Raw genomic sequence first — 27,740 nt, forward strand, 5'->3', positions numbered from 1 at the left:
CTTCAACTGTTCCTCATAAGGCTCGACTTCTACCCCCTGATCATCCTGGTGGACCGCCTCTGGCAATTAAGTGAATTGATATGCTATCGCCCCTCTGTTGGAGGTAGGAAAATAGCATGTAGGAAAAGTTCTGCTCTGATCTCTAGCTTGTGGGCTTCTCTTTGTGTCACCTGGTTGACAGGTTGCTGGACTTTGTGGGCCTTTGGCCTGATCCAGCATCAAGGCTCTTCTGATGTCAATCAGGTTCTGCCAATGTCACCTTTACCCTTGGAGATTTGTGACAGCCTGTTGAGTAAACATGTTTTCTCCTGCTCTGCACCTGCTCCTATCAAGTTTCAGGGGAGATCATTCTTCCCTTTACGATCATCAGAATCACAGTAATCTATTTTTATTCTTTCCTGAGTCCAAGGAACTCCCGCCCCTCCGCTTGAATATTGCCTTTGGGACCAATGAGGTAAATATCATAATTAAGAGCAGCAGGAAGTTTTTTATTCAACTCTGCCTGAAAGGTTGGATGTATAAAATATATATCATGCCACAAAATCCTGGGGGCCAAGACACAGAGCAGATGAAGTGGGAAGCTACATCTGTGTAAGCTGCCTTCTAGATCTGACAATTAGGCTGTCTGGCCTTCCAGGAAGGGGACATCCTCAGCCCTGCCTGGACCAGGGAGCAGAGATTGCACCTTCTCACCTTCTTGGTGCAAAATAGATGCTCCACCTCTGAACCATCACCCTATAGCTCTGAGACCAGAACTGGACACCTCCCTGTATTTGTCAATTCTCTGCAATCTCTGATTTGCAAGAATTGGGGGCTTATTAAAACCAGCAGCTAGCGATTGGTGGAACAGCTATAAGGAAAGTGTAGCAGTAGACCCAGAATGATAACACTCTTCCTGTTGCTGCCTCTAGCAATCAACGGCGTGCAGCTGAGGGAAAAATGCCCACTGAATCCAATTAAGGAGCAAATATTGGCCTCAAATTTTTACCAGCTAACAGACTACTTCATTAGTGGAGTCACAGCTCCAAGATACTTTAATATACAATATGCTTTCAACTTTTCCATCACCCCTGTCAGCAGACTTAAGTCGTAAGTAATTATGGGTTGATTTATTTCTGCTTCCTACCTACTCTCCGTTTCCCATGATACACTTGTTTTCTGTCACCCTTTCACATTTTCATTTTATTTCATTATTTTTTTCAAAGAATGCTTTGTGTCTGTTCAGTTGGAAGGAAACCATGTTTCAAAGCAATTTATAATGTATTTTAAATAATTAGTAGTTGTTTTGACATGTACTGCTCTCCAAAGCATAACTTGTTTTCTAAAGGGTAGGAAGTGTTGTGGGTTGTTTTTGAGTTTCAGGTTTTCTGTAGTAAATAAAATGGGCACACAATTCTTTTCTCCATGCACAACAAATTCTATGCTACTGCAAATTGTAAATGTCAGCTGTGCTTAGTCACTTGCAGTGTAGCCAGCGGGCTCAATTTGGCTCAAGGGAGTTTCGGTAGGACACCAGAAATGAGGCTGATTTGTGTTCTGGTCTTTCCTCCATCCTCCTCCCTTGAAAAAATACTGTAGACACAGGTACAGTAGACCTCTGTCTCACTTTGCTCTACCTCTTGGTCTCTTTTCCTAGTTGCTTTGATTAATACAAAATAATAATAATGTGACTTTCATTTCACTGAATAACTGTGCGACACACTTATTTCACAGCTTTGTGGATAGGAAGAACTCACACATTATTTCCTTCTCCCTTGCTGTTCGGGATATTAATCATAATCCTAGTCTCTTACCCAACATCACCCTGGGCTACAGCATCTATGATACCTATTCTAAGGGAAGACTGACTTCTGACTCCATGACAGACCTGCTTGCTGGTGGGAAAATCAACATTCCAAACTACCACTGTGGGAAACAGAAAAGGCTGCTAGCTGTTCTTGAAAAGAGTGAATTTGACATCTCCACACACATTGCAAGCATGTTGGGCATCTACAAGATCCCACAGGTAATCTATTCTAGCAAATCTTTCCGCTTCCTCCACCATCTTAAGCCTTCATCTCTTTCCTTTGTAAGTGAAGGTAATTCCTTCTGGTAGCTCCCACCTCTTCTTCTTGAGTGGATTGGTCAGAAATTTATAATTCTGCCTTTTTTAAAGCAACCTCTCTGGGACATCTCTCAGAATAATTATATTTTTCTTGTCTATGCAAAGCCTTTTTTGTAGTTTGTTTCGAGGTCCAATCTCTTAAAGCTACAGAGTTTAGACGTACCAAACAATCATCTGGCCACTTGTTTGCCTTTGCTATGTTGGAGGTGACTCTGAAAGCTTAATCAATCATACTATGCTATGCCCTCTTCCTGAAGCTCCAACCACTGTGTAATTTCTTTTATCAGTCTCTCAGTAATGTTCTCATTCTGCTCTTCCTCTATCCCTCTAAAATGTAGAGTCATCTGCCTTTGTTGGAGTTTCAGAATAGCTTCCTGAACCTCTCTCAATTTTCCATTTTCTTCTTTAAATTTATCTTGAAACTTCTTCCACCCAAATTAGTAACTGGAATGCAAGCCCCTCCACATCACCTCCACAGAAATAAAGTACAACATACAGACTCAGAGTGTCCTTTTAAGTCCACCTTAGGTTGCTCACATCAACCTTTAGTCCTATTCAACCTCTTGGATGGTCTAATCCAAATAGCGATCGTCTTATTTTCCCCCTTTCGCCACTCCTCTCTCTGTCACTACTTTTCCACTCAGTTCTTTGCCCTTCACTTCACACCTTTCTTACAGTTTGTTGTCTTCTTGCCAAACTGTTTTCCTCTTTGTTTTCCTCTCCCACACTTTTGCTCTCACAGTCCTCCCTTTGGCATCTGTCTTCTGTTGTCTGCTTTTTCCTTGCCAAATGTTTCCAGCCCTTCTGGCTCTCCCTGTTTTCCCTAACGTGGGTCAAGCTGAGCCTGCTTTGATATGTTGAATCACTTTCTTGCTTCACCTTTTCTTTCCTCCCCCTGTGGACATTGTTTCTAGTACGGCCGCTGTCTTATGCACTTTCACTTTAACTGTTCCTCCAGGGGTTTTTTCTGTCTTTCACTTTTGACATGTTCTTTAACCTCAGCTTTCATTTCCTTTCATTTCTCCTGTATTTATAGTCCAGGCAGTGTACGTTTTACCAAGTAATAGAGGGCTTCCTTTTTACCCCCTTTTCTTGGTGCCAAATATATTTGTTCAGTAGTTTCTTTTGAAAGGTTCCGTTTTTCACTCTATTACGTTATGGGGATATGGAAATTTACCGCTTAAAATAATATTGTTTTATTTCCAAGAAAACATTGAGGTTTCCACAGAATCTATCATATTTCACATAGAAGTACCCAGTCTTAATCCTGAAACACAAGCCATCAATCTCTTTCCCTTTTCTCACCAGCTCAGCTATGGCTTTGTTCTTTCTGATAAATTCCAGTCCCCTTTTGTCTACCAAATGGCCCCAAACCAAGAAACGCAGTACCAGGGGATGGTCCAACTCCTCCTGCATTTCAGCTGGACGTGGGTCGGCCTCTTTGCTCCCAACAATGACAATGGAGAAAGTTTCCTGAGTACCTTGACACCTCTAATGAACAAAAGGGAAATTTGTGTTGCCTTCACACAAAGAGTACAACGAGAAACTTGGCTATGGATACCCCATGAAGCACCTGCCCTGTGGAGACAAGTCAATGTATTTGTTTACTTTACAGACTCTCAAAATGGACTTTACATAATCATAGAGGTACAGTCCTTACTTGAAAGGATACAAACTGGGGGGAAAGTCTGGATAACCACACTTCTTCAGAACAAAATTTTGTTACGTGATATTGATTGCCTCCAGTATATCCATGGCTCTTTGTCCTTTGTAATGAAGACCAAAAAAAGTATGAAAAATGACTACTATGAGCCAATGTCCTTGGCTAGTCAACGGTATTCAGAAGAAGCATTTGATTGTTCATATTCAAAGCATGCCTTGTCTGTGAGGGGTATGACCAAATGCAGAGAGAAGGATAATGTGAAGATGCTGCCCCAGGAAGAGATTGAAAGAATCCAGTCCCAAGACAGCTATGTGAATTACCTGAGTATCCAAACTGTGGCTCAAGCTTTAAATGCTGCATATTCATCCAGGTCAAAGAGGATGTCGATTGTGGGTGGAGGCAGCTTGGAAATTCAAAAGCTACAGCCATGGCAGGTATGTCTTTCTCATTTTGCAAACTGCAATTTGTTGTTCCCACACACACACACCTCTGGCATCACCAATATATGGCCATCGGAAATTGTCTTGCACCAAGTCAGACCACTGACTGGCCATTGACACTGTTTTCACCTACTGGTAGAAATACATCAGAGTTTCTCCCATCTAGGTTCACAGGGGAAGGGAATTCTACATGAGTTACAGGTGGAGCACCACAGAATTGGCCCATCACTATACGGGAGGTCAAGCTCACAGATTCAGTGCTATATTTCTGCAGACAGCAGTATCACCCAGAAATTTGCAGGCAAAGACAGCAAAACACAGAGAGAGATGTGGAGCTCATTGAACCAATGCTCTGATTCAACAGTTACCTACTTCTTAGCAGCCTCCTACACTGCAAAGTTTGGGAATCCACAAAGAATCTAGATCTAACATGAATATTGAGGAGGACTTTTTACAAAATTCACAGACTGACTTCAAAGTCAGCAAAATATAAAGAAAGATGTGGAGCTCATCGGATCAGTGCTCTGATTCAACACTTACCTACTTCTTAGCAGCCTCCTACACTGTATCGTTTGGGAATCCACAAAAGGTCTAAACATGTAGAATCTAAATCTAATATGAATATTGGGAATGACTTTTTACAAAATGTAATAAACACACTAGGACTAGACATTGCCACATTAGACTATCATTAGACAGGAATACTCTTGCAACGTTTATCTTCCAATTAAAACCACACATCTGCATTATACGTAGGGCTGCCTCCGAAGACAGTTCAGAAACTTCAGAAGATTCAAAATTCAGCAGTCATGTTGCATACTGGGACAACACTTTTTTAGCATATTACATCAAGATTAGGATGTAGAGAGAACATGAAACCATGTATATAATTCAGCCCTGCTTACTCATTGCTGGATTTTCCTCTGTCATTGTAGCTTCATAATTTCTTGAAAGAAGTCCAGTTCTTCTCTAATACTTCAGCTGATGGGCAGTACTTGGATGAGAATGGAGCACTGGCCGTTGACTTCGATATTGAGAATTGGGTGCTGTTTCCTAATAACTCTCATGATAGAGTGAAAATTGGGAGAATAGAAGGACTAAAGTCCTCAAATCTGAAGTTCACCATTAACCCAGAAGCAATTGTATGGCCCAAGTTATTCAAGAATGTAGGAAAAATTGGATCTGTCATTTTATTAACTGTGACATCTGCTATGCTCTAATAACATTTTTGAATAGTACATATGAGGCTTTGACTGCAATCTTGTGGATACTTTCTTGAAGCTAAGTTCCACTTTTAATGGATCCTGCTCTTGAGTAAACATGTATATAATTTCAAACTAAATAGGAGAATTTCCAAACCAGAGCAGAACACATTTCCCCAACTTGGTGACCTCCAAATATTGTGGACTACAACTCCCATGCACCCCAGCCAGCATTGTGCAAAGATATCTGGGGGACACCAGGTTGGGTAAGGCTAGAGTATAGTAAGGTATTCCACATACCTTATGTGCATAGACACATGGCACACAAGCAAACTGGGCACTAAATTCTGCACTAGGTGCAGACTTTGGAAGCAACACCAATGTCTCTGTTGGCAGATGGGATGGCAACAGATGGGATGGCAACAGATTTTTATTGCTGTTCATATGATGGTTTATGCCATGCTTATGTTTGTTGTTAACTGTGAGATATCAATGTCAAGGCGGTGGGGGTGGGGAAGAAGCACCGAAAATGTTTTTCTGCCTCGCACCTCTGCAAAAAACAAACAAACAAAAATGTAACTGCCCCAAAATAGGGCCTGGGGTCACCTGAGGTTATCAGAAGCAAATATCTCTTCTCCCGGATCTTTCCAAAATTCTATTATCTGTGTCCAAAGACATAAATGTGCCTATCACTTTCTCCTTAGTGCTCAATTTTCTCTTCATGCCTAGACCATGCCTCGTTCAAGATGCACAGAAAGCTGTCTCCCTGGATATTCCAGAAAAGTTCAGGAAGGGAAGCCGCCATGCTGCTATGATTGTTCTCCCTGCTCAGAAGGGACCATTTCCACCCACGAAGGTAGGAGAGGATCTCGGAGAGAATGGCACTTGATGAGAGGATGGGGAAAATATTTGAGTCGGTCCAACCAAGATGTTAGTAATGGCCATCTCTTTTTTTCAGCCGGATCTCATCAGAACTCTGTTCCGTCATCTGTCAGTTGGGCACCATTGCCATTCTAAGAGAACACTGGAGGCATTCATTTATGTTTTTAAAATTTTAAAATTCATTTTCCATAAAATTGTACACAATAAACATAGCCATTTAAAAAACAAAAAACAAAAAGAGGTTCTTTCGAATCTTCAGACCTGCTTGCCTACCTCCATACGTTCCATTTCTAAAGGTTTTATGCCTGCATCTTTTACCATTATCCATCTTTTATATAATCATGGTAACCAAAGTTAATTTTACTTTTTAAGTGTCCTTGTATTCCTGCTAATGATTATAACTGTCTACAGTTATCTTTCAGCTATATTAAAAAGTTATTCTGGTCTTTTAAAAATACTTGGTCTTCCTGGTTTCTGATCTTTCCTGTCCATCTTGCCATTTCTGCATATTCCATCAGCTTGGTCTGCCACTCTTCTCTGGTCGGCGCTTCTCCTTCTTTCCATATCTGGGCCAGAAGCATCCTTGCTGCCATCGTTCCATACATAAACGATATTTTATTTTCCTTTCGTAGTTCCTAACCTGTTATAACTTCCCAAAAAGCCTCTGGTTTTTTAATAAAAGTTTTCTTAAACATTTTCTTTAACTCATTGCATTTCATTTCCCATAAAGCTTTAACCACCCCACAGGACCACCACATACGATAAAAAGTACCCTCTTTCCTTTTACATTTCTAGCACAGATTCGAGCTGGTTCTATACATTTTTGCAGCTTTAATGGGTGTCAAATGCCAATGGTACATCATTTTCATTTAATTTTCTTTCAACAAACAGCAAGCTGTAAACTTTGAATCCTCTTTCCACAACTTTTCTTATGATGAAAACTGTATGTTATAACCAAAATCCCTTGCCCAGTGAATCATTACTGGTTTAACTTCTTCATCTTCAGTAAACCATTCTAAGAGTAATTTGTACATTTTTGAAAGTAATTTCACATTATTTTCCAACAGATCTTTTTCAAACCTTGACATCTCTGTATCAAAACCCTTTTTTGAAGACATCATTTAATTGATGATACTGTAACCAATCTGTTAATAGCTCTCTAATGTCTTCAGACTTTTGCAGTTTTAATTGATCTTCTACTTAGCAATTCTTTATAAATTTCCCAATCAACTTTCATATTAATTTTTTAACCAATATTGCTTCTAGCGGGGAAAGCCACCATGGTATCCTCCACTCTAGTAAATTTTTATATCTCTCCCAAACCTTGTAGATTGATTTTCTTATCAAGTAGTTCAGGAATCCCTTATGTACTTTGGTTTTTCCATACCTTAAATATGCATGTCACCCGTACCTGTTATAATGACCTTCTAAGTCTAATATATCAGTATTTTTTAACAATATCCATTCCCGAAACCAGCATAGGAAGGACGCTTCATAACATAACTTTGAGTCTGGCAAGGAGAAACCACCTCTTTCTTTGGAGTCTACCAACAGTTTATATTTTATCCTTGGTTTTCCCCTCTGGCAGATAAATTTAGATATTACTTTTTGCCATTCTTTAAAGAGCCTTGCGCCACCGATCATGGGTAATGATTGAAGCAAAAATAACATTATTGGTCCTGCCATGGAGTCAGTCAGCACTAGGGCTAGAGAAACCAGCTGACAATTTCTGAGAGATCTCCAGCAGTTCAGGAATGGAGGCCGTGCCACACAATAATACTTCTTGTGTTCCTTGGAGGAATCATAGAATTTTAATGCAATACATGATTTTACAAATTATAATTCTAGTTTAACACATCTGCTTCTCAATATTTCAACATTACAAGAAGTGCCTTTATGGTGAATCAAGCTATTGATACATTTAAACCACGGTTGTTTAATCCAGGGGTCCAGAATTTTTTCTGGTTTTGCACTAGATCTTAATCTCCCAAGTGAAAAAAGCAGGTGGGTGCTGCAACAGTGATGTCAGCAAATTTGAGGTGTGTGCCTGATGTTAGGATACTGAAGGGTGTTTTCCTCTCTGCAGATGCTGATGAATGCACCAAATGTCCAGAAGATCAGCATCCAAATGAGGACCAAGATCAATGTGTCCCCAAAGTAATAACCTTCCTGTCCTATGAAGAATGTTTGGGGGGCTTCCTGGCTTCCATTGCCCTCCTCTTATCATTAGCCACATATTTTGTGTTAGGAATCTTCATCAAATACAAGGAAACACCAATAGTCAAAGCCAACAACAGAGACCTCTCCTACATCCTCCTCATGTCTCTACTGCTCTCCTTTTTGTCCTCCTTCCTCTTCATTGGGAGGCCAAGGAACGTGACCTGTCTTCTCCGTCAAACAGCCTTCTGCATCATCTTCTCAGCTGCTGTCTCTTCTGTCTTGGCAAAAACCATCACTGTGGTTCTGGCCTTCCTGGCCACTAAGCCAGGGAACAAGGTGAGGAGATGGCTGGGGAAGAGTTTGGCCCACTCCATTGTCTTTTCCTGCTCCAGTGTCCAAGTTCTCATCTGCACCATCTGGCTGGGGATCTCTCCTCCATTCCCAGACTTTGACCTGAGCTCCCAGCTTGGAGAGATCATTGTCCAATGCAATGAAGGGTCTGTTGCCATGTTTTATGGTTCTCTCGGCTACATGGGCTTCCTGGCTGCCATCTGCTTCACGGTGGCTTTCTTAGCAAGGAATCTGCCTGGGGCATTCAATGAGGCCAAGCTGATCACTTTCAGCATGCTGGTCTTCTGCAGTGTTTGGGTGTCCTTTGTGCCCACCTACCTGAGCACCAAGGGAAAATTCATGGTAGCCGTGCAGATCTTCTCTATCTTGGCCTCCAGTGCTGGGCTTCTGGGCTGCATCTTCATTCCCAAATGCTACATTATTATATTGAGGCCTGATTTGAACATGAGGGAGCACCTGACAAGAAAAAACTAAACATGACATTTGATCCTTAGCTCTACGGATATCATAAAATTGTACAGTTGGAAGTCCCAGTCAGAATCTCAACTGGAGTAAAACTGCTCATTACCCGTAGAAGGATTTTATAAGTTTCTTAAGAAGTTGCAAACTGAATTACTAAAGTACAAAATGTACTTAGCTAAATTAGAAGAAAAAATGATACTAAACTGTCTACATAAGGGATATCGATAAAGGTCTTATGGGAATCTGATACTACTACTACAACTATTTTATTTATTTCTCCAGCCACTCTGGGCGTCTTACAGCACATATTGAGACTTAATAAAGCATCAAACATTAAACTTCCCGATACAGAGTTTTAGAAAAGTTATTTAGTTCTTTATCTCTTTGACATCTGAGGGGGGAGGGCGTTCCACAGGGAGGGTGAAACAACCGAGAAGGCCATCTGCCTTCTTCTCTGTAACTCTTGTTACTTGCAATGAGGGAGCCAGCAGAAGGCTCTCGGAGGGGGACCTCAGAGTCCAGATGTTGTGATGGGGAAGGAGACACTCCTTCAGGTATACATGGCTGAGGCTGTTAAGGGCTTTCAAGGTCAGCACCAACACTTTGAATCGTGCTCAGAAATATACTGGGAGCCAGTGAAGACCCTTTAGGACCGATGTTACATTGTCTCGGTGGCCACTCCCAGGCACCAGTCTAGCTGCCGCATTGTGGATTAGTTGTAGTCACTGAATCTCCTTCAAGGGTAACTCCATGTAAAGCACATTGTAGTGGTCCAAGCTGGAGATCACCAGGGCCTGCACCACTCAGGGGAAACAGTCTGCAGGCAGGTAGGGTCTCAGCCAGTATCTAAAAAAATGATACACATTTACAAAAAGTTTATGAGAAGAGAGATGGTTTGGACAAATGACTCTTGATGAGAATCGAAAATGCAAGTCTAGGAGAAACTAAGAACATGGAAGGATATGACTGAAGTTTTGGTTTTGGACTGGACATGGACACTGATTCTAGATAGTCAGAAGGGAGATGAGTGGTCTCAGGAAAATTAAAGTTGTCAGACTCGGACATAAAGAGAACTTGGCTAAAGTTTTGTGCCATCTACAGAATATCGGTATGCATGTGATAATGGCCTCATGTAGGAATTTTCTCGTTTCTATGCCAACAATTTAATAACACATATGATTCTTGATAAAAGTAATTTGAAAGCATAGAAAGTTGTCTCCTATTCAGAAATAGCTGCACCTGGGCAGAATACGTCTCTCTGGAAATGCCTTTGCTGCTTTGCATGTGTCAGTTTATATTGAGCTCTTGTGCTGTTTCCTTCAGATTTTTTCCCTGTATTTCGCACTCTGATCCTTGAAGTAAAATCTCCTTTTGTTATATTGTTCCTGATGTCTTCCTGTATGGTCTTAATAACTGACAAGCCCCTCCCCCGTCTAGAATCTGTATGATTGCTTATGGGATATGCAGCGTAAGGAGAAGAACTTAAGACTCAGGCTGGTTCCAGAAAGTGAAGGGGACAACCTAGTGGACTTTCTCACAAAAGAAATCTCAGACTTTTGGCAGGAAAACCTAGAGGGAACAGAATTTGAGATAACAACTGCCTTCAGACTGGGCAGAAGGCAAGGCAGGAAGATTCCAAGGGACTGCCTGATAACATTGAGATCCAAAGAGGAAAGAGACAAGATACTAAGTTTGCATTACCAGAAAACACTTCAGATTCAAAACGTCTCTGTGCAAATTTACAGGGATATCCCAAAATATATTCTGGAGGTGAGAACTCAGTTTAAGACCTTGGTGGACCTGCTGAAGAAGAACAACATACCTTTCAGGTGGGAATTTCCACAGGGTCTGTCTTTTAATTTTAGAGGAAAGAAAGTCAAGATAAGAACAGTACAAGATAAAGAACAATTTCGGAACTTGACATTTGGACTTAAATCACCAACGGACGAAGAACAGCTGCAGGGTGCAGTTGGAGGTAACTAATTAACAATGTCTCTGAGATTCTTAACTTGGAATTGTAATGGACTGAACCTTCCCAGAAAAAGGCGTGAGGTTTTCCACATTTTGAAAAGAGAACAATTGGATCTGATTTGTTTACAAGAAACCCACGTGACAAAGGCACAGAGAAGACTACTTATAAATAAAAGATTGGGACAAGAATTTATTTCATCAGATAAAGTCAAGAAAAGAGGAGTGGTGATTTATGCAAAAGAGAAATTGGCTCCAAAACAGATCTTCAAAGATGAACAGGGCAGAATTTTGGCAATTGAGATACAGATTCAAGGGGGGGAAATTCTGATATTTGGAATTTATGCACCGAATGAAGGGAAGGCAGAATTCTACAAGAAACTGCACGAGACATTAATGGACTATTTGGATTATAAGGTGATCCTTTTAGGCGATATGAATGGTGTCGTCTCTACAAATATGGACAAAGCACAAAGACAGGTGATCTCCAAGGACGGGAGATTACCTAAGACTTTCTTTGAAATGACTGACAACTTGGACCTGATTGACATTTGGAGAACAAGAAATCCTCTCGAGAGGGAGGGAACATTCTTTTCAGAATCACAGATGACCTGGACAAGAATAGATCAAATATGGATTACTAGTGGAATGGCTCCAAAGATAAAGAAAGTGGAAATCTGCCCAAAGACATGCTCCGACCATAATGCGGTAAAGATGGAAATGAAAATAACAACAGCTGGTTCCTTCAGATGGAGAATGAATGACACCTTATTTAGAGATCCAGAGGTGTACCAAAAGGCCCAAAAGACTTTGAAGGACTATTTTGAGATAAATCTGAGGACAGAAGTGGAGAAACGAGTGATCTGGGACGCAAGCAAGGCCGTGATGAGGGGTTTCCTGATACAGCAGAATTCCTTGAAAAGGAGGAAACAGCAGGAGAAGAAAGACAAAATTTTGGAAAAGATAAAAGACAGTGAAAAGAAATTGAGATCTAACCCAAAGTCCCATGAGATCTTGAGAGAAATTAAATTGTATCAGAAGCAATATATGGAATTGATGAATCAGGAGATTGAATGGAAAATTAAACGAATGAGACAAAAGACATTCGAATCGGCAGACAAATGTGGAAAACTCCTATCATGGCAATTGAAGAAGAGACAGAAATTGAACACAGTCATGAGTTTGGAGGTAGACGGAAAGAACATTTCTAAACCAAATGAGATCAGCAATTGCTTTCAGAGTTATTTCAGAAGACTGTATGCACAAGGGCCGGAAAACGAAAGAGAAATGGAAGAATTTCTCAAGAAATATGGATTACAAAAAAATTCGCAACAAAGTATGTTGTTTTTAAATGAGAAAATAACTGAACAAGAAATTGAGGGTGCCATTCAAAATATGCAACTGGGGAAATCTCCAGGGCCAGATGGATTAACCTCCAGATACTACAAAGCTTTGAAAGACTGGATAATACAGCCGCTTAAGGAGGTTTGTAACGAGATATTAGAGGGGAAAAGGGCACCTGAGATGTGGAAAGAAGCCTTCATCACACTTATACCAAAGACTGAGGTTGATAAAAAACAGATCAAGAACTACCGCCCTATATCATTACTCAATGTGGATTATAAAATTTTTGCAGACATTTTGGCAAAAAGATTAAAGAAGGTGCTGGTCGAGGAGATCCATAAAGATCAGGCAGGCTTTCTCCCGGGTAGGCATATATCTACTAATGTAAGGAATATAATTGACATTATAGAAATGTTGACAGTGAACATTAATACAAAGGCAGTTTTAATTTTTGTGGACGCGGAGAAAGCCTTTGACAATATATCTTGGAAATTTATGAAAAAGAATCTCCATGGGATGGGGGTAGGCCAAAGGTTTGAAAATGGTATAAGTGCAATTTATTCTGAGCAAAAGGCAAAGTTAATTGTAAATAATGTGGTCATGGATGAATTACCTATAGAAAAAGGGACACGTCAGGGGTGCCCAATATCCCCATTACTTTTTATATCGGTCCTGGAGGTTCTGCTAAACATGATTAGGGGGGATCAGCTGGTAAAAGGGATTCAGGTCGGAGCCAGACATTACAAATTGAAGGCCTTTGCAGATGACTTAGTATTGACCTTGCAAGAGCCAGACACTAGTACCAAAAGAGCTCTAGAACTAATTCAAGTATTTGGCCAGGTCGCAGGATTTAAGTTGAACAAACAAAAAACCAAGGTGCTGGAAAAAAACTTAACAAATGTTGAAAGAGAGAGATTCCAAGAGGAAACTGGGTTAGTGGTGGCAAAGGGTGTAAAATACCTGGGGATTAACATGACATCTAAGAATGTAAACTTATTTAAGGATAACTATGATAAGTGCTGGACTGAGATAAAGAAAGATTTAGAAATATGGTCAAACCTGAAGCTTTCCTTGTTAGGTCGAATCGCAGTAATCAAAATGAATGTATTGCCTAGAATGTTCTTTTTGTTTCAGACATTACAAATTGTTGATAAACTGGACTGTTTCAAGAAGTGGCAGAAAGATATATCCAAATTTGTCTGGCAGGGCAAAAAGCCCAGAATTAAGTTTAAGATACTTACCGATTCTAAAGAAAGAGGGGGGTTTGCCCTGCCGGACTTAAGACTCTACTATGAATCGGCAGCTTTCTGCTGGTTAAAAGATTGGCTACTTCTTGAAAACGCAGACATTCTAGATTTGGAAGGATTTGATAATAACTTTGGTTGGCATGCATATATCTGGTATGACAAGGTTAAAGTGTATAAGGGTTTTAAAAATCACATTGTCAGGAAAGCACTATATAATGTTTGGATACAGTACAAAGATTTATTGGAAAATAAAACTCCCAGGTGGCTCTCACCTATGGAGGCCAAGGAGGTAAAGAAACTTAATATGAGAACTAATTGGCCGAAATATTCTGAAATTTTAGAACAAGAAGGTGGTGAATTTAAATTACAAAGTTATGAGAAAATAAAGTCCAAGGTACGGGATTGGCTCCATTATTTTCAAATAATGGAGGCCTACAAACAAGACAGGAAAATTGGTTTCCAGGTGGAGAAATCGAAACTAGAAACAGAATTGTTAGAACCCAATACTAAGAATTTATCAAGAATGTATAACTTGCTGTTGAAGTGGAATGCAATAGATGAGACAGTGAAGCCAGCTATGATTAGATGGGCACAGGACATAGGTCATGACATTATGTTTGCTGACTGGGAGCAGTTATGGACCACTGGTGTGAAATTTACGGCATGCAATGCCTTAAAAGAAAATATTATGAAAATGATTTATAGGTGGTACATGACCCCGGTCAAGCTTGCAAAAATTTATCATTTGCCTGATAACAAATGCTGGAAGTGTACTGAAGGTACCTGAAGGTACCTTTTTCCACCTTTGGTGGACCTGCCCAAAGATTAAGGCCTTCTGGGAAATGATTTATAATGAAATTAAGAAAGTGCTTAAGTGCACCTTTAACAAGAAACCAGAGGCATTTCTCTTGGGTATGGTCGGCCAGTTGGTGCCGAAGAAGGATAAGATTTTCTTTTTGTATGCTACTACGGCAGCAAGGATTCTCCTTGCAAAGTATTGGAAGACACAAGAGCTACCCACGCTGGAGGAATGGCAGGCGAAAGTGATTGACTTTATGGGACTGGCAGAAATGACCGGCAGAATCCGCGACCAAGAGAAAGAGACTGTGGAAGAAGATTGGAAGAAATTCAAGATGTATCTTAAGAACTATTATAAAATTGAGGAGTGCTAAAATGCTGAGGGAAAAGAAGACGTAGAATTGCAGCGGAAAATTGTGTTTAATTTTAGGGTGGAATTGAAAAAGAGAATGAATTTTCATTTAATTGGTTAAGAAGGGTTGCTGAATAATGGTTTAAAATTAAGGATGCAAAAAGGGAAAGGTATGGGGAAGTCCGGGAAAAGAGGGTTATGGAAATAAGGTTAAGAAAATATGATTTTTTGTGTTTGTTTTTATGTTGTTTTTGCTTATGTTAAAAATTTGGAAATTAATAAAAATTTTATTTAAAAAAAAAAAAATAGAATCTGTATGATTGCTGCCTGCAGTCAGACATCTCAGTTTGATTAATCCTAAACCATCAGAGGGGTGACCCTATATTAAAATCCTGCACAACAAACACCAGAAAAGACCTTCTCCACCCCTCCCCTCAATGAGGTTGCGTCAGGTAAAAGAAATTGAGGAGGATTAGAAGAGTAATTTTATGTGACACAATATAAATCCATATTCTGGTGCCAAAAATAAATTCCTGATGTGAGCATGTGCTCAGAGGAATCCTGGGCCTTAGTTCTGAATTACGCATTGGAATTACGCATTGCAGAAATCAGCTCTAGGCATCCTTGGGGTATCTGTTTGGCTGATGTGAAAACAGGATGCTGGACTACATTAGCCTCATTCATCCTAACATAGGTGCAGGTCTCATCTGATGTTCTATGGTGCCGCTCCCCATAGTCATTATTTTGCACCAGGCTCTGGTTTAACGAGAAGCTTGAGTAAAGCAAAGTAGGCCCTGAGTGTCTAATAGTGATAGAAGGAGCAGAGTTGAGAATTTCGTCTTAACTGAGATCTCCCATTATTGCTGGCTTGGCCCACCCACTTTATCCAGCAGCACAGGTGATAATGGATGGGGTCCAAAAGGGACGGCCAATGCCCAGATTAAAGAAATGGCACCTAGTGGTCAGCAGCAGAACAAGCACTTTAATGCAGAGTCTCTCCTCCCCTTAAAAAGGTATGTGGTAAAAGTTATTTTAAAAAAGTAAAAAGTAAAAAGTGCTAAAGGTATGAATATTTACAATAGGTGGTCATGTATCCAAAGAACGTGAAATGGATCCAATTCCAAGTTACTGGGTCAGATGAACAACAAGAAGACATGGCATGTTCACACCTGATGGAAACCCATTCAGCACAAAGGAGGAAGAATGGTGGGCAGTTTAGTGTGGTCCTCCATTGGATATGTTGGACCCTCTTGCTGCAGCGATGAGGGGTGATGTCACAAGCACACGTGGCGTCACAAGCACGCACGGGGCACCCATAATGTTGGGTGGAACTCAGCACACTTGATTTTTAACTCCCCTTTTGGATTTTTATGTTTTGAACAGCCCTGGGATTTTCAATGGACAATTAAAGGTAAAGGTAAAGGTACCCCTGCCCATACGGGCCAGTCTTGACAGACTCTGGGGTTGTGCGCCCATCTCACTCAAGAGGCCAGGGGCCAGCGCTGTCCGGAGACACTTCCGGGTCACGTGGCCAGCGTGACATCGCTGCTCTGGCGAGCCAGAGCCGCACACGGAAACGCCGTTTACCTTCCCGCTGGTAAGCGGTCCCTATTTATCTACTTGCACCCGGAGGTGCTTTCGAACTGCTAGGTTGGCAGGCGCTGGGACCGAGCAGCGGGAGCGCACCCCGCCGCAGGGATTCGAACCGCCGACCTTTCGATCGGCAAGTCCTAGGCGCTGAGGCTTTAACCCACAGCGCCACCTGCGTCCCTCAATGGACAATTGTCCTGCTGCAATTGTCCATAGAAGCATTATTTCCTTTCCAACAATATCTCTAGCTCTTGGAATGTATTTGTTGGGCTGGAGAGGCAGCTAGGGAATGTTGATGGTGTATGAACCATGCCCAGGGGCACCACTGACTGAGCTGGCACAGGTGGTCACTGGCATAGTTTTGGAGGACCATACCCATGCAGAACTTGCCATTGGGCCCAATTAGGACTTAAGGGTTCCATGACAATAACTGGATTTACTCAAATGGGCACACACTTGAATTCAAGATTGGGATGCTGCAATGCATTCTCTCTGGGTCTTTATTGAGGGTTTCAGTACTTTTGTTGGTTTTTTGAATTCATTGTATAGGTCCAACATTTGCTTTAGAACCTCCAGGGAAGGAGAGTCCACAACGTCCAGAGGGAGACGTTCCACTGTCAAACAGTTTTTACTGTCAGAAAGTTTATCTGTATGTCTAGTTGGAATCTTGTTTCCTGCAACTTGAAGCCATTGGTTATCACTCCTCCTTTGGAGGTAGGAAAATGGCATGTAGGGAAAGTTCTGCTCCCATCTCCAGCTTGTGGGCTTCCCTTTGTGTCAACTGGTTGGCCATTGTGAGAACAGGATGCTGGACATTGTGGGCCTTTGGCCTGATGCAACCTCAGGGCTCTTCTGATGTCAGTCATGTTTTGCCAAAGTCACCTTTACCCTTGATGATCTGTGGCAGCCTATTGAGTAAACATGTTTTCTTTGGCTCTGCACCTGCTCCCATCAAGTTTCAGGGGAGATCTTTCTTCCCTTTACAATCATCAGAATCACAGTGAGCTATTTTTAATCTTTCCTGAGTCCAAGTAGCCCCCACCCCACCTCTTGAATATTGCCTTTGAGACAAATAAGGTAAATATTGCAATTAAGGGCAGCAGGAAGTTTTTTATTCCACTGTGCCAGAAACGTTGGATCTATAAGATATATATTGTGTCACAAAATCTAGGGGGACAAGATATAGAGCAGGTGAAGTGGGAAGCTACATTTGTCAATTTACTGCAATCTCTGATTTGCATGAATTTGGGGCTTATTAAGACCAGCAGCTAGTATTGGGTGGAACAGCTACAAGGAAAGTGTAGCAGGTAGACCCAGAATGATAACACTCCTTCTGTTGCTGCCTCTTGCAACCAATGGGATGCAGCTGAGGGAAAAATGCCCACTGAATCCAATCAAGGAGCGAAAATTAGCTGCAAATTTTTACCGGCTAGCAGACCACCTCATTAGTGGGGTCACATTTTCAGGATTCTTTAATGCTCAATTTCCTTTCACCTTTTCCAGCACCCCTGTCAGCAGACTTGACTCGTAAGTAATGATGCATTGATATATTTCTGCTTCCTTCCTGCTCTCCATTTTCCGTGATACACTTGTTTTCTGATACCCTTGAAATTTTTCATTTCATTTCATTTATTTAAAGAGTTCTATGTTTCTGTTCAGATAGTGGCTAGGAAAACCCAACCAGAAATTATTATTACTCTTATTGGTGAAAAGCCATGTTGCAACACATGTTATAATGTGTTTTAAGTAATGAGTAGTAGTTTTGGCATGTACTGTTCTCCAAAGCATAACTTGTTTTCTAAAGGGTTGGAAGTGCTTTGGAATGTGTTTCAGTTGCAAGTTTTTTATAGTAAATGTGAACACATTTCTTTCCCCCATGCACAACAAAATCTATGCAACTGCAAATCATAATTGTCAACTGTGCTTTGTCATTTGCAATGCAGCCTGGGGGTCATTTTGGCTCAAGGGACTTTTGGTAGGACACCAGAAATGAGGCTGATTTGTGTTCTGGTCTTTCCTCCATCCTCCTCCCTTGCAAAGATACTACAGACACAGGTACAGGTAGACCTATGTCTCTCTTTGCTCTACTTCCTAGCTGCTTTTATACGAAAAAGAATGTGACTTTCATTTTCACTGAATTGAGGCTGACAGTGTGACACACTTTTTTCGCAGCTGGGTGGATAAGAAAAACTCACATGTTATTTCCTTCTCCTTTGCTGTTCGGGATATTAATCACAACCCCAGGATCTTATCCAACATCACCCTCGGCTACAGCATCTATGATAACTATTCTGAGGGAAGACTAACTTCTGACTCCATGACAGACCTGCTTGCTGGTGGGAAAATCAATATTCCAAACTACCGCTGTGGGAAACAGAAAAGGCTGCTAGCTGTTCTTGAAAAGAGTGAATTTGATGTCTCCACACACATTGCAAGCATGTTGGGCATCTACAAGATCCCACAGGTAATCAATGGATCCAAGTGAAACACATCTGGCAACATTAGCCACCTGGTTGTTTTTCTTACCATCTGTCTGTTTTGAAAGACAATGGCGTGTGTCTCTGGAATGAAGTGAAACCACTGTGTTAGCAGCATCAAAGTGACCTCCACAGTGCACAAGCCTGGGCAGTGGGTATGGAGGTCCAGGGTTGCCAAGACGACAAGACCTCCCTCTCAGCCTCACTGCTGTGCTCCAAAGGAAAGAAGAGCAATGCATTTGGCACAAGTTTGGTTGCAGGAGTTGCTGGAAGGAGGCCAACAAAGCACCACTCAGCTGGTGCAGGATTTGTGCACTTAGCCTTTTCTTCTCCCAGATGTTGGAGGGTATGAAGGGTTATGGAGCTCCCTTGCAGTTGAGGACAGACTGGCCTCTTTCTTTCTTTCTTTCTTTCTTTCTTTCTTTCTTTCTTCAAATGCTCTTTTGAATTCCAAAAAAACGTACATTCAGAAAAAGAAAAATACATATCCCCACATGATTAGCTTCTTTATAAATAACTTTTATAACGACTTCCCATCGGCCCATTGCAGATCCTAAATGCTTTTAACCTGTCACACTTTTTTTTTAATCATTCCAAATGAATCTCCATTATTTTGTTTTCCTATGATTTCCTACATTTCTGCAGCAGTCACTGCAGACCTACCAGTGAATTCATATTTTTACGGTGCTCAATGAGATATTTTCTATACAAGTTCCATTCTCTCCTAAATGTTTGTTCCATGTGGTCTCTTAGTTTCCCCGTCATTCGTGCCAACTCTGCATGCTCCAGCCATTTTGCTTGCCACTCCAGTTTGGTCGGGATTGAGTCTCCCTTCCAGTTTCTGGCTATTAACAGTTAAATACCAGTGATAGAGCATTTTCATAAAATTTTCTTTCAAGGTACAGCATGCAGTAAACCTCAGATCTGCCACGGCTTATAATTAGTTGCTGTTTCTTTAATATAAAAGTCAGCATGAATCAGAGGCCTTCAATGAATCAGCAAAGCCTACATGACTCATGAACCTTTCACCTACAAATATCTGTATATATAGAGTGGTCATTGAATGTGTGTGGTGGAGGGCTGCTTGAAGGGCAGAAGGTTGGCTGAGTTTGGTGTATGCATAAAGCTGTTAGTCATGGTTGGAGGAGACTTCTTTTAAGAATAAAAGCGGCATTCTGCAAAGTACTATTTCTCAAGGACTCTTTGTGCTGACTAGGGTCTGAGGACCAGGCAAGGAAGGTCAGTACTCGTTCCTTTTCAAATACTGACAAGATCTTCCTTCCACAATCCTTCTCATGCTTCCATAGGGATATTAGATCCAAATTCTTAGGCCCATTTGACCATCCTACTGACTTTCTAAAGCCTACAGAAAACTTTTCTTTTCTTTGCTTGCAGCAGGCATTTTAATTGAAGTTTGATTATTGAGTTTTACCTTCTTGCTCATTTTTTTATTGACTCTTTCTTAACTGCATAGAGAATTTTGCCATTAATCGGTATAAGAATTGCTTGAACTTTTAAAAAATGTTGTTTAAATTCCAAAAAAAAAAAAAAACCAGTGATGTTTGAATAAATCTGTCAGCATATTTCACAAAGAAGTATCCAGTCTTAATCCTGAAATACAAGCCACAATTCTCTCTTTTTTACCAGCTCAGTTATGGCTTTGCTCTTACTGATAAATTCCAGTCCCCTTTTGTCTACCGGATGGTCCCAAACCAAGAAACGCAGTACGAGGGGATGGTCCAACTCCTCCTGCATTTCAGGTGGACGTGGGTCGGGCTCTTTGCTCCAGACAATGACAATGGGGAAAGCTTCCTGCATACCTTGACACCTCAAATGAACAAAAGGGAAATTTGTGTTGCCTTCACACAAAGCGTACAACGAGAAACTTGGCTATGGATACCCCATGAAGCACCTGCCCTGTGGAGACAAGTCAATGTATTTGTTTACTTTGCAGATTCTCAAAGTGGACTTTTCATAATCATAGAGGTTGAGTCCTTACTTGAAAGGATACAAACTGGGGGGAAAGTCTGGATAACCACAGTTTTTCATAACAAAATTTGGTTGCATGATATTGACTGCTTCCGGTATGCCCATGGCTCTTTGTCCTTTGTAATGAAGACCAAAAAAAGGATGAAGAAGGACTACTATGGGCCAATGTCCTTGGCTAGTCAACAGTATTCAGAAGAAGCATTTGATTGTTCCTATTCAAAGCATGCCTTGTCTGTGAGGGGAATGACCAAATGCAGAGAGAAGGATAATGTGAAGATGCTGCCCCAGGAAGAGATTGAAAGAATCCAGTCCCAAGACAGCTATGTGAATTACCTGAGTATCCAAACAGTGGCTCAAGCTTTAAATGCTGCATATTCATCCAGGTCAAAGAGGTCGTTGATTTTGGGTGGAAGCAACTTGGAACTTCAAAAGCTACAGCCATGGCAGGTAATAATCTAGCATGGTCAGATGAATCCACGCGAGAGATACAGAGATTAGCATGCAGAGGAAACATGAAACCATGTTTATAATGCAGCCCTGCTTACTCATTCCTGGATTTCCCCCCATCATTCTAGTTTCATCGTTTCTTGAAAGAAGTCCAGTTCTACTCTAATTCTTCAGCTGATGGACAGTACCTGGATGAGAATGGGGCACTGGCCGTTGACTTTGATATCGTGAATTGGGTGCTGTTTCCAAATAACTCTCATGATAGAGTGAAAATTGGGAGAATAGAGAGACTAAAGTCCTCAAATCTGAAGTTCACCATTAACCCAGAAGCAATTGTGTGGCCCAAGCGATTTAAGAAGGTAGGAAAAATTGGATCTGTCATTTTATTAACTATGACATCTGCTATGCTCTAATAACATTTTGAACAGTACATATGAGGCTTTGACTGCAATCTTGTGGATGCTTTCTTGAAGCATTCAAAGCCTGCCAAGGAGTCCAGTTTGCTTTGTTGCTTCTTTAAATACTTCCCATTCATCTTTCCCATTCATCTTTAAAGTCACAGTTATCCTTGTCCTGTAGTTTATGTGTCAATTTTGCCAGTTCTGCATAGTCCATCAGTTTCTCTTGCCATAGTTCTTTAGTCGGGGTTTCCTCGTTCTTCCGTCCTTAAGACTCTCGCCACTGCTGTCGCATACATGAAGATATTTTTCAACTTCCTTGGCAGATCTTTTCCTACAGTCCCTAACAGAAATACTTCAGGTTTCTTAACAAAAGTTAGATAGAACATTTTCTTCAATTCATTGTATATCATTTCAATTTTTTAAAATTTCATTACAATCCCACCACATATGGTAAAATGTCCCCTCCTTTTCCTTACACTTCCAACACATATTTGAGCTAGTTTTATACATTTTTTTCTAACTGCACTGTAGTCATATCCCATCTATACATCATCTTCATATAATTTTCTTTTAGCAAAGAACAATCTGTAAATTTGAAATCAATTTTCCATTTGTTGTTTAGTCGTGTCCGACTCTTCGTGACCCCATGGACCAGAGCACGCCAGGCACGCCTGTCTTCCACTGCCTCCCGCAGTTTGGTCAAACTCATGTTTGTAACCTCGAAAACACTATCCAACCATCTCGTCCTCTGTCGCCCCCTTCTCCTTGTGCCCTCCATCTTTCCCAACATCAGGGTCTTTTCCAGGGAGTCTTCTCTTCTCATGATGTGGCCAAAGTATTGGAGCCTCAGCTTCACGATCTGTCCTTCCAGTGAGCACTCAGGGCTGATTTCCTTAAGAATGGATGCATTTGATCTTCTTGCAGTCCATGGGACTCTCAAGAGTCTCCTCCAGCACCATAATGGGCACCATCTTGTGCTCATTTGATCATGACTAATTTTACCTCTTTGTCTTTCATCTCCCATTCTACCAGTATGCTGTATGCGGCCTTCAATAGTTTCACTTTCCCTTCGATCACTTCTATTTGAAACCTAGATCTTGTATAGCTGAATCCTTTCTTGCTGTCTTCCTTATGTTTCATATAATTGTCGATAATGCAACTAACTCTGAAAATGAACTTTGATCTATGATGAGATCTCTTAATTTCCATTTTCCATCATGGTCCTGTAATAAGTCAACATATGTGAGCCATTTTCCTTTTTTCCCAAGTGGTTTGAGCAGTAATACTTCATGTGGTGAAAGCCACCACGGGGTCTTTTGTTCCAATAAGTCTTTGTATCTCTCTCATACTCTCATTAATGATTTCCTGATTATATTGTTGTAAAAACTTCTATGAATCTTCCCTTTCCCGTACCATAAGTATGCATGCCAGCTGAATCTGTTGTCATGTCCTTCTAGTTCTAATGCCTCTTGCTTGTCCAATCTCATCCAGTCCCTGATCCATACCAAACAAGCAGATTCGTAATACAATTTAAGGTCTGGGAGGGCAAACCCACCTCTATCTTTTACATCTGTAAGTATTTTATGTTTTATCCTTTGCCTTTTGCCCCCCCCCCCGATAAATCTTAAAATCTCTTTCTGCCATTTTTTAAAGCATTCATCTTTCAGGATGACTGATATTGATTGAAAAAGAAATAGCATTTTTGGCAACACATTCATTTTAATCGCTGATATTTTTCCTAACATTGAGAGATTCATTCTGCTCCATATTTCTACATTTCTTTTTACCTCGAGCCAAATTTTTTCATAGTTATTTTTAAATAGGTTTATATTTCTTGATCAAAACAAAAAAAAATTTCCTTCCAGTAGCACCTTAAAGACCAACTAAGTTAGTTCTTGGTATGAGCTTTCGTGTGCATGCACACTTCTTCAGATACACATGTGTGTGTATCTGAAGAAGTGTGCATGCACACGAAAGCTCATACCAAGAACTAACTTAGTTGGTCTTTAAGGTGCTACTGGAAGGAAATTTTTTTTTGTTTTGACTATGGCAGACCAACACGGCTACCTATCTGTAACTATATTTCTTGATGTTAATTAATCCCTAAATATTTAACTTTTTAATGGACTTCAATCTCAAGGTTTTGTTCTAATTCGGTTCTTCCTTCTTCCTTTGTTTTTAACTAATAATTTAGTTTTATTCCTATTTAACTTAAATCCTGCAACTTCCTCAAATTTCTGAATCTTTTCTATTACTTTAGGGAGTGACGTTTTGGGTTCTCCCACTGTTATCACTAAATCATCTGCATATGCTTTTAACTTGAACTCACTTTCCCCAGTTTTTACACCTATAATCTCTTTGTCTGCTCTTATATTTCTGGCAAGTACTTCCAGTACCAGGATGAATAGTAATGGTGATAATGGGCCACCTTTGTCCATTGTCTTGTTCCTTTTTGAATCTTACAATTGTCCGTTATCACCTGATTTATAATTAATTCGGCTTTTTGTTCTGAATAAATTGCTGCTATTCCTTTTAAAAATTTAGAACCACATCTAATATGTTCTAAAAACTGTCAGGAATTTCCAAGAAATATTATCGAAGGCTTTTTCAGCATTTATAAACATCATTGCCGCTTTCCTTTCATTTTTAGCCTCCAGGTATTCTATTATATTCAAAATATTTCTTATATTCTCCTTCATTTGTCTACCTGGTAAAAACCCTGCTTGATCTTGATGTATATATTCATTTAGTATTTTTTTTAGTCTATTGGCTAATATATTTGCAAACAATTCCATTTCAGTGTTCAAGGGGGAGGGGGTCAGAAGAACCTAAAAGGTTTCTCTGCCGTGCAGCTCTGCAAAAAATCAAAGAAAAAATGTAACTGCCCAAAATATGGTCTGGGGTCACCTGAGGTTATTGGAAGCAAATATCTCCTCTCCAGGATCGTTCCAAAATTCTATTATCTGTGTCCCAAGGCACAAATACACCTTTCACTTTCTCCTTAGTGCTCAGTTTTCTCTTCATGCCTAGACGGTGCCTCGTTCAAGATGCACAGAAAGTTGTCTCCCTGGATATTCCAGAAAAGTTCAAGAAGGGAAGCCGCCCTGCTGCTATGATTGCGCTCCCTGCTCAGAAGGGACCATCTCCACTCAGGAAGGTAGGAGAGGAACTCAGATAAAACAGCCTTTGATGGGAGGATGGGGCAAATATTTGAGCCACTGCAAACATGATGTTAGTAATGGCTAGTTCCGTCATCTGTCAGGTGGGCACCATTGGCATTCTCAGAGAACAATGGAGACATTCATGGTGAGTTCCGGCACTGTCAGGTGTGGACAATCCTTGCCTCCCTTTGGTAACTTCACAAATAAGAATAAATGAGAAGTTTATAATTTATACTCTTTTTATTCCGTCATCTGGTTACAAGCAAAGATCCACATCCCTCCACAAGGAGAGCAGTTGGCTACTCTAAATCCTCCCCCTTGGTGCCAATGAGAAGTTCCTCTTGCTCTCTGCATCCTTTGTTCTCTAATACAGATGGACCTCCTAGTTTGTGGGGAGGGAGGGTCCCCCACACTCTCCTATGACATCCTTGCTCGCTGTTCCCTCCCTTCTGTTCTCTTTCCATTATCTCATAGCTAGGTAACTCTGTTCTAATCTGTGCAGTGTTTGTGTCTCTCCCTCTTCAGAGAGGAGCTGATCTGCCTGAGAATGCATTCCCCAATCCTCTGATTCAGACCATTCGCTGACAGGCACCTCTTTTTCTAGAAAATAGCACTGGAAATAAAATAAAATAAAATAAAATAAAATAAAATAAAATAAAATAAAATAAAATAAAATAAAATAAAATAAAATAAAATAAAATAAAATAAAATAAAATAAAATAAAATAAAATAAAATAAAATAAAATAAAATAAAATAAAATAAAATAAAATAAAATAAAATAAAATAAAATAAAATAAAATAAAATAAAATAAAATAAAATAAAATAAAATAAAATAAAATAAAATAAAATAAAATAAAATAAAATAAAATAAAATAAAATAAAATAAAATAAAATAAAATAAAATAAAATAAAATAAAATAAAATAAAATAAAATAAAATAAAATAAAATAAAATAAAATAAAATAAAATAAAATAAAATAAAATAAAATAAAATAAAATAAAAAGCACCTTAGAGACCAACTAATTTTGTTCTAGGCCTGAGCTTTGGTGTGCACGCACACTTCTTCAGATACTCTGAAACAGAAGTCACCAGACCCTTATATATAGTGGTAGGGTGGGGTGGGGTATTTCTCAGAAGGGTACTAGGGCATGGCTGATTAGCTCAGTGGGTAAACCTGCTGAAGACTGATAATGACTGCAATTAGTCATACAGGAAAAAAGCAAGGGACAGTATGCAGGTGACCAAAAATAGTTTAGCATGTATATTGAGATATGAATCCATTGTGTCTATTCAGACTAGGTTTCTCCATAGTTTTTCCTTCTGAGAAATCACCAAATGCAATAGTGCTGTCAGCAAATTTCAGGTGTGTGACTGATGTTAGGATACTGAAGGGTGTTTTCCTCTCTGCAGATGCTGATGAATGCACCAAATGTACAGAAGATCAGCATCCAAATGAGGACCAAAATCAATGTGTCCCCAAAATATTTACCTTCCTGTCCTATGAAGAAAGTTTGGGGAGCCTCCTGGCTTCCCTTGCTCTCTCCTTATCCTTAACCACCGGCTTTGTGTTAGGAATCTTCACTAAATACAAAGAAACTCCAATAGTCAAAGCCAACAACAGAGACCTCTCCTACATCCTTCTCATCTCTCTACTGCTCTCCTTTTTGTCCTCCTTCCTCTTCATTGGAAAGCCAAGGAACGTGACCTGTCTTCTCCGTCAAACAGCCTTCTGCTTCATCTTCTCAGCTGCTGTCTCTTCTGTCTTGGCAAAAACCATCACTGTGGTTCTGGCCTTCCTGGCCACTAAGCCAGGGAACAAGGTGAGGAGATGGCTGGGGAAGAGTTTGGCCCACTCCATTGTCTTTTCCTGCTCCAGTGTGCAAGTTCTCATCTGCACCATCTGGCTGGGGATCTCTCCTCCATTCCCAGACTTTGACCTCAGCTCCCAGCTTGGAGAGATCATTGTCCAATGCAATGAAGGCTCTGTTGCCATGTTTTATGGTTCTCTTGGCTACATGGGCTTCCTGGCTGCCATCTGCTTCACGGTGGCTTTCCTAGCCAGGAAGCTTCCTGGGGCCTTCAATGAAGCCAAGCTGATCACTTTCAGCATGCTCGTCTTCTGCAGTGTTTGGGTGTCCTTTGTGCCCACCTACCTGAGCACCAAGGGGAAATTCATGGTAGCCGTGCAGATCTTCTCTATCTTGGCCTCCAGTGCTGGGCTTCTGGGCTGCATCTTCATTCCCAAATGCTACATTATTATATTGAGGCCTGATTTGAACACAAAGGAGCACCTGACAACAAAAAACTAAATATGACATTTGATCCTTAGTTCTAGGGATATCATAAAATTGTACAGTTGGAAGTCCCAGCCACAATCTCAACTGGAGTTAAACTGTTCATGACCCATAGCAGGATTTCATAAGCTGCTTAAGAAGTTTCAAACTGAATTACTAAAGTACTAAAGTACTTAGCTAAATTAGAAGAAAATGATATTGAACTGGGTACATAGGGATATCTTTAAAAGTTGTATGGGATTCTGATAATACAACTAATACCACTACTACTTCTAATAATAATAATAGTAATAATTTATTTCTCCAACCACTCTGGGAGGCTTACAGTACATATTGAAACATAATAAAACATGAAACTTCCTGATTATGTAATTCTTTATCTCGTTGACATGGGGCGGGGTGTTC

The 27,740-nt window shown here is 40.4% G+C and overlaps 2 protein-coding genes across 2 annotated transcripts; both read left to right on the forward strand.

The window, feature by feature from the left end:
• Positions 1-449: 449 nt before the first annotated feature.
• Positions 450-9,563, forward strand: LOC307210992 (vomeronasal type-2 receptor 26-like; the record flags this gene model as incomplete). The annotated part of the gene is made up of 6 exons (XM_079967188.1): positions 450-454; positions 1,714-2,005; positions 3,413-4,201; positions 5,143-5,373; positions 6,139-6,265; positions 8,378-9,563. The coding sequence occupies 6 exons, from the start codon at positions 450-452 to the stop codon at positions 9,274-9,276; spliced, it is 2,343 nt and encodes a 780-aa protein (XP_079823314.1). The 3' UTR covers positions 9,277-9,563.
• A 6,569-nt stretch (positions 9,564-16,132) lies between these two features.
• On the forward strand, positions 16,133-27,438 carry LOC307210993 (vomeronasal type-2 receptor 26-like; the record flags this gene model as incomplete). Its single annotated transcript, XM_079967189.1, has 6 exons — positions 16,133-16,179; positions 18,736-19,027; positions 20,688-21,476; positions 21,605-21,835; positions 24,908-25,034; positions 26,452-27,438. 6 exons carry the CDS (start codon positions 16,133-16,135, stop codon positions 27,348-27,350), a joined length of 2,385 nt encoding a protein of 794 aa, XP_079823315.1. The 3' UTR covers positions 27,351-27,438.
• Positions 27,439-27,740: the final 302 nt, after the last annotated feature.

This window comes from Podarcis cretensis (genome assembly GCF_951804945.1).
Source record: "Podarcis cretensis genome assembly, chromosome: 2".
Classification (NCBI taxonomy): domain Eukaryota; kingdom Metazoa; phylum Chordata; class Lepidosauria; order Squamata; family Lacertidae; genus Podarcis; species Podarcis cretensis.